The sequence below is a fragment of the Ailuropoda melanoleuca genome, chromosome 15 (assembly GCF_002007445.2).
Source record: "Ailuropoda melanoleuca isolate Jingjing chromosome 15, ASM200744v2, whole genome shotgun sequence".
Lineage (NCBI taxonomy): Eukaryota > Metazoa > Chordata > Mammalia > Carnivora > Ursidae > Ailuropoda > Ailuropoda melanoleuca.
This window is the reverse complement of record NC_048232.1, coordinates 639,492-646,004: the sequence shown is the minus strand read 5'-3', so window position 1 is coordinate 646,004 and position 6,513 is coordinate 639,492. Positions and strand designations below refer to the sequence as shown.

General features: G+C 44.8%; 1 protein-coding gene across 5 annotated transcripts in view; it reads left to right on the top strand.

Annotated features, from left to right (window-relative positions):
- Positions 1-6,513, top strand: part of LARP4B (La ribonucleoprotein 4B) — a 65,038-nt gene that overhangs the window by 47,144 nt on the left and 11,381 nt on the right. For 3 of the 5 annotated variants that reach the window (XM_034644209.1, XM_034644208.1, XM_002924265.4), the window contains 3 exons: positions 918-1,024; positions 1,538-1,789; positions 3,237-3,282. In XM_034644209.1, the coding sequence (XP_034500100.1) occupies positions 918-1,024; positions 1,538-1,789; positions 3,237-3,282 (405 nt within the window). The remainder of the gene's footprint in view (positions 1-917; positions 1,025-1,537; positions 1,790-3,236; positions 3,283-6,513) is intronic. The other 2 variants (XM_034644211.1, XM_034644210.1) reach the window with 1 other exon arrangement.

Genomic DNA, 6,513 nt, shown 5'->3' with positions numbered 1-6,513 from the left:
CAGAGGAGCCTGATGTGGGGCTCGATCCCAGAATGCTGGGATCACGCCCTGAGCCGAAGGCAGACGCTTAACCGCTGTGCCAACCAGGCGCCCCTATTGTTTACACTCTTGAGCACAGTTTCGCAAATTTGAGTTGGTATGTAAAAGTACATACAGGAAATGATTTGTCACTAGTGGTTTTAGTGTGGTTTACAGTCTTCAAAATCTGGTTCTGGTGGGATTGATCCATTTTTTTAAAATTTTAAAAAATTTTTTTTTTTAAGATTTTATTTATTTATTCAACAGAGATAGAGACAGCCAGCGGGAGAGGAAACACAAGCAGGGGGAGTGGGAGAGGAAGAAGCAGGCTCATAGCGGAGGAGCCTGACGTGGGGGCTCGATCCCAGAACGCCGGGATCACGCCCTGAGCCGAAGGCAGACGCTTAACCGCTGTGCCACCCAGGCGCTCCTGATCCATTTTTAAATAGTCTGACTCTGGCAGCTGTTCTCAAACAGTATGTTGAGGTCTTACAAAGTTCCAAGGGTATCTTTCTGCCCCAGAGTTTCCCCTGTGTTGCTTTTTTTTTTTTTTTTTCTTTAAATCAGCAATTTTTGGTCCTGTGCTGTCCCTAACATCTGTTTTCTGACACAGCTTGCTCTCAGCTCTAGCCTCCGTGCAGTTGTCAGTTGGCTTCCTTGGCAGGCTGCTGCAGGGAGATCACCCGAGGTGGCCCAGAAAAAGGTCTTAGCCCCCAGCCTGGCTCAGGAAATACTGATCATTGGCAGTGATCTAACAATGATCTTTTCAGCCTGGGAATATTTTCTGTATAAAATGGAATAAGATGTCAAGAAACAACCCAGGCAACCACAGGGTTCAGTGTGAGCCAACTCCAGGTGTGTTTATGGCTTGTTGACTTGTTTGTTTCCAATGAATCTAGGTAACTCCGTTTCCAAATACTGGATTTATAAATGGGTTCACGTCTCCAACCTTCAAACCTGCAGCATCCCCTCTGACCTCGCTCAGACAGTACCCTCCAAGAAGCAGGCAAGTTCCGTGAGCGGTTGAGATGCTGTGGTCGTCTGGGGTGGTGGTAACGGGTCATGGCCGTGTCGTGTACTCCAGCAGCAGAGCAGGACAGTTAGTGTTAAACCTGGTAATCCTCACCACGTGCATGAGTCGTCTGTCCTGAGTGAAGAAGCTGTTTCTGATGATCTGCTGGGATGTGTTTGCCTAGTGCGGATCCAAAGTGCTCGAGGCGTAGAATTACATCCTGTGCAATGAAGCCCTGAAATGTGTCCTGGAGTGCCTGCAGGTTCTCTGCAGCTCGCATCTGCGTGCGCCTGCTTCTCACGTGGGCTTGGACTGCCGCTAAGCAGCACGTTGATGCTTTATAGATTTGGGCTGTCAGACACAGTATGCGTGAACTATTTCTTCAGTAACGTTTTTAATATTTTTCTAAAGAGCACATTTTAGCTGAGACATTCATGCATTAGCGCTCTCATTTTAGGAAGCCACGATTGCATTATAACTGAGTGCATGCAAACCTTTTGTTTACAGGAATCCTAGTAAATCTCATCTACGCCATGCCATTCCTAGTGCAGAGAGAGGAGCTGGGCTATTAGAAAGCCCTTCGATATTTAACTTCACTGCAGACCGGCTAATTAATGGTGTTCGAAGCCCACAAACACGGCAGACAGGTCAGCCTAGGACACGGATACAGAATCCTCCCACCTATACCAAGAGGGAGGTTGGGTCTGGTCGAGTGGAGCAGAGCAGCGCGGAGTCGCCTCCTGGCCTAGGGAGAGGGAGGTGAGTCCTTCAGAGCTGCTGTCGGACAGCTACAAGCTACCTGTCCTAATAAGTTATTGATATTTTCAAATTCCGTCAATGTAGGCATGTTTTATAATTGTTATTTTCAAATATACCACATTCAAGGGCTCTAAGCTCATCCTAATTTGTTATGCCACCTTGGGCAAGACTGCTTGTAGGTTTCCTGTAAAGGAATTAGTCAAGATTATTTTTTTAAATTCCTTTCCAGCTTACACAGTATCAGTATATTCAGTTGAAATAACAAAGGGATAAGTAAATAAAAATAAAATTACGAAGTAGAATTAGCTTATGGGCTGTTAGGCCACAGGCATGAAAGTGGAGTGTGGCCTCAGGGCCTGCCGGGACTTGGCCACTCTGTCGGTGTTGGTTGCTTCAGTGTGGGGCATGGTGCTGGCCCCCAGAAATCTAGAGCCCTGTGCACGCAGCTGGAAGCTGGGTCTTGCTGGTGCCCGGGGCTTGGAAACCCTGGTGCCGGCTGGTGGTAGCGGGCAGGGGCTGACGCAGGCATGTCAGGGCTGAGAGGGAGGGAGAGAGTGAGAGCACACCAGGTTGCTTTGGGGTCTTTCCACTTCGATGATTAACCTGGTGTATTTTCATTAGCAGTGTTTAGCAGTTCACCTGTGTAGCTCATTGTCTGGTTTTATATATCTTGTCATTGCAACTGAATGGACATTCAAGTATTTCTTTTGTATTTCTTTCTTTTTTTTTTTTTTAAAGATTTTATTTATTTATTTATTTGACACAGAGAGAGCCAGCCAGCGAGAGAGGGAACACAAGCAGGGGGAGTGGGAGAGGAAGACGCAGGCTCCCAGCAGAGGAGCCTGATGTGGGGCTCGATCCCATAACGCCAGGATCACGCCCTGAGCCGAAGGCAGACGCTTAACCGCTTTGCCACCCAGGCGCCCCCAAGTATTTCTATAACAAAAATTATAAATGATCACTAGGAAAATTCTGTCAGTAAATGTTTTTATTTTTCCTTCCTTCCTTCCTTCCTCTTTCTTCCTTTCCTTCTCCTCCTCCTTCTCCTTTCATTTATTTATTTGACAGAGAGAGAGAGCGAGAGAGGGAACACAAGCAAGGGAAGTGTGAGAGGGAGAAGCAGGTTTCCCGCCGAGCAGGGAGCCCGATGCGGGGCTCGATCCCAGGACTCTGGGATCATGACCTGAGCCGAAGGCAGATGCATAATGGCTGAGCCACCCAGGCGCCCCAGTTTTTTTTCTTTTTTTTAAATCAAGACATCAGCTTTACTCTTTTACTGTAAAAGTTTTATTTTGCTTATACTTCCTAAGGTTGGGATTTTGCACTTAAAAGTCATCTGTAACAGATTACAAAGTAAGAAAGACTAACTGTGTGCACATACATGTGCTCAACGAAAAACCTTCCAAGTGGGAAAAAATTCACTGTCTTTCACTTTCCTGTTCTGTAGGAAGAATTCCTTTGGTTACAGGAAGAAACGGGAGGAGAAGCTGACAGTGAGTACATCCAGCCCTTGACACTATTCTAAGACTTTAAAACAAATGTAAACGTGAGGTTTAACTACGTGAATGAAGGTTAAGACATGTGGAGCTTTTCAGAAGAGGGTTTTTCTTAATGTAATGAGCATCAGGTGATAACTGACGTGGCAGCCTGAAGAGGAGAAGCTGGAGGTGAATCGGTAGAAATGCTGGTTGCTGACAAGTCTCCGAGTGTCACCACCTGGTGTCTGCGTGTGCACGCGCTGTGTGGTGGGCATGGCCGAGAGCCTAGTGTGCACACGGCGGTCTACGCACACACTGAGATGAGTTGTCTTTGTGTGGGTAACTGTACGGTACGAGTGAAATAACGTGAACGTAACAGTTCTGACAAGCAGAATGAACTTCTGAATGAATTAGTTCATCGGTATTTTTCATTTAAAACATTTAACTTGTATCCCCTGTGTGGAAAGCGTTACTGCCTTCTGTTATAAGTTACAGTTGGAACAAACCCAGGATTAAGGGGTGGGCTCGTGTGAGTGCTTAGCACCTGAGGTGTGGCCGCATTTGCCAGGGTTAAGTAAAAGTTCCTCCTGTGGATGATAATGCTTCTGCAGAGCTCTGGGGGGGTCGGTGTGTTTCCACATGAAGCATGCCCAGTTAGAAGCGTGCATGGACACGTGGGAGGAAGCATGTAGACACTTGGAGGACTGGAAAGACCTTGAGTAAATTCTTGGTCCAGTCCCCTGAGCCAGTGGGTATGTGCTCTCCCATTTCAAAAGATCTATTTTCTCTGCTTTAACTTGGAAAATACGAATTAGTAGTTAATAAAACCACCCATAATTCTGCCTCGTTGGTCAGTTTAGTCTGGTTTTTGGTGAACCCTTTGGTAAGGTCGTTTATATTGGTTGATTCCAGTTGGAATTAATGAATTCCTATAACATTTTGACTTAACAAGACTAGCCTCAGAGTAGGTCGTCAGTTATTAGTTACCTTTAATGAATTATTCTCCTTGGTTACTAAATTACCTTCAGAAGTGACATTTTCTCCCATTGCCATCTGTTACATTTTATGTTCCTGACTCACGTGGTGACACGTGTGGCCACTTGGAAGGCCAGACACATGATGCAAGTGCATTTCTTAAGGGGAATGCATCTGTGGCTGTGTTGGGATATTCTGGTTACTTCAGGATCTTAGAGACGGGTAACAGCATGTGCTCACTTGGTCCAGCCAGGCTGTGGGACCAGGGCCACCTCACCGTGTCAAGCTGTGCGAATCCTGAGAAATGTTAAACACTGCATTCAAGATCAGACCTCCTCTGTAGGCACTGCCATTCTGTAACTCCTACATCTAGGCAATTGTTGCCTGCCTTTCTCGAGTCCTAAAAACTCAAGACTTAGTAAATTTTTGTGAAGTTTGAATGCCTGGTAATGTGGTCTTCTGAAAACCCGGGTTCACCTCAGAAAAATGCAGATGTTTAAAGCCCCTGAGAACTACTTTGAGACCACAGGCCTGTGCATAACTTAGAGCCTTGCTGAGTTCCGGGAGCATGGAGGGGCTGAGTGGCTAGGAAATGCAAGCGAGCTTCTGAGGGCACGTCACTCACCGAAGCTGAGCTGAACGTCACATACCTGCACCATGATGCAGGTGAGAAATAGGCGGGGATGCCAGAAAGACACAATGGGATTGATATTGCGTTTTAAGTATTTATTTGTAAAGTTTTCATTTTAATTCCAGTTAGCCAACACAATGTAACATCAGCGTATAGTGTAGTGATTCAGTGCTTCTGTATGTCACCCGTGCTCATCACCGCAAGTGCTCTCCTTCACTCCCATCACCTGTTTCCCCCACCTCCCACCCACCTCCGCTCTGGTGACCAGCAGTGTGTTCTCTAGAGTGAGGAGTCTGTGTCTTGGTTTCTCTCTCTCCCCCCCCTTCTCTCTCTCTTTTCGCCTTGCTCATCCGTTTTGAGCCTTCAATTCTACATATGAGTGGAATCATATGGTATTTGTCTTTCTCTCACTCTTATTTCACTCAGCGTAATACTCCCTAGCTCCATCCATGTCATTGCAGATGACAAGAGTTCGTGCATTTGGATGGCTGAGTAATACTCCATTGTTACATATATACACCACCTCTTCTTTATGGACACTTGAGCTGCTTCCACAGATTGGCTGTTGTAAATAACACTGCTGTAAACATCGCGGTGCATGTATCCCTTTGAATTAGTTTTTTGTATTCTTTGGGTAAATACTTAGTAGTGCAATTGCTGGATCACAGGGACGTTCTATTTTTAACTTTTTGAGGAGCCTCCATACTCTTTTCCCGAGTTTGTGTTCCCACCAACAGTGTAAGAGGGGTTCCCCTTTCTGCACATCCTCACAACATTTGTTGTTCCCTGTCTTGTTAATTTTAGCCGCTCTGACCAGTGTGACATTTTGATTTGTGATGTGGTTTTGATTTGCATTTCCTTGATGGCAGGTGATGTGGAGTATCTTTCATGTGTCTCTTCGCCATCCACATACCTTTGGAGAAATGTCTGTTCGTGTTTTCTGTCTTTTTTTAATAGGACTATTCATTTTTGGGGTGTTGAGTTTTATAAGTTCTTTATAGATTTTGGATATTAACCCTTTATTAGATACATTATTTGCATGTATCTTCTCCCATTCTGAAAGTTGCCTTTTAGTTTTGTTGTGTTCTTTCGCTTTTTATCTTGAAGTCCTAGTAGTTCATTTTTGCTTTTGTTTCCCTTTCTTCTGGAGACATACCAGGAAAGAAATTGCTATTGCCACTGTCAGAGAAATTACTGCCTTTGTTCTCTTTAGGATTTTTATGGTTTCAGGTGTCACATTTAGGTCTTTGATCCATTTTGAATTTATTTTTATGTATGGTATAAGAAAATGGTCTAGTTTCATTCTTCTGCATGTGGCTGTCCAGTGTTCCCAACACTGTTTGTTGAAGAGACTGTCTTTTTCCCATTGGGTATTCTTTCCTGCTTTGTTGAAGATTGGTTGACCATATAGTTGAGGGTCCATTTCTGGGTTCTCTGCTCTGTTCCACTGATACATGTGTCTGTTTCTGTGCCAGTGCCATATACTGTCTTGATGATTACAGCTTCATAATACAGCTTAAAGTCCAGAATTGTTATGCTTCGAGCTTTTTTTCTTTTTCAAGATTGCTTGCCAATTCAGGGTCTTTTCTGGTTCCATACAAACTTTAGGATTGTTTGTTCCAGCTCTGTGAAAAATGTTA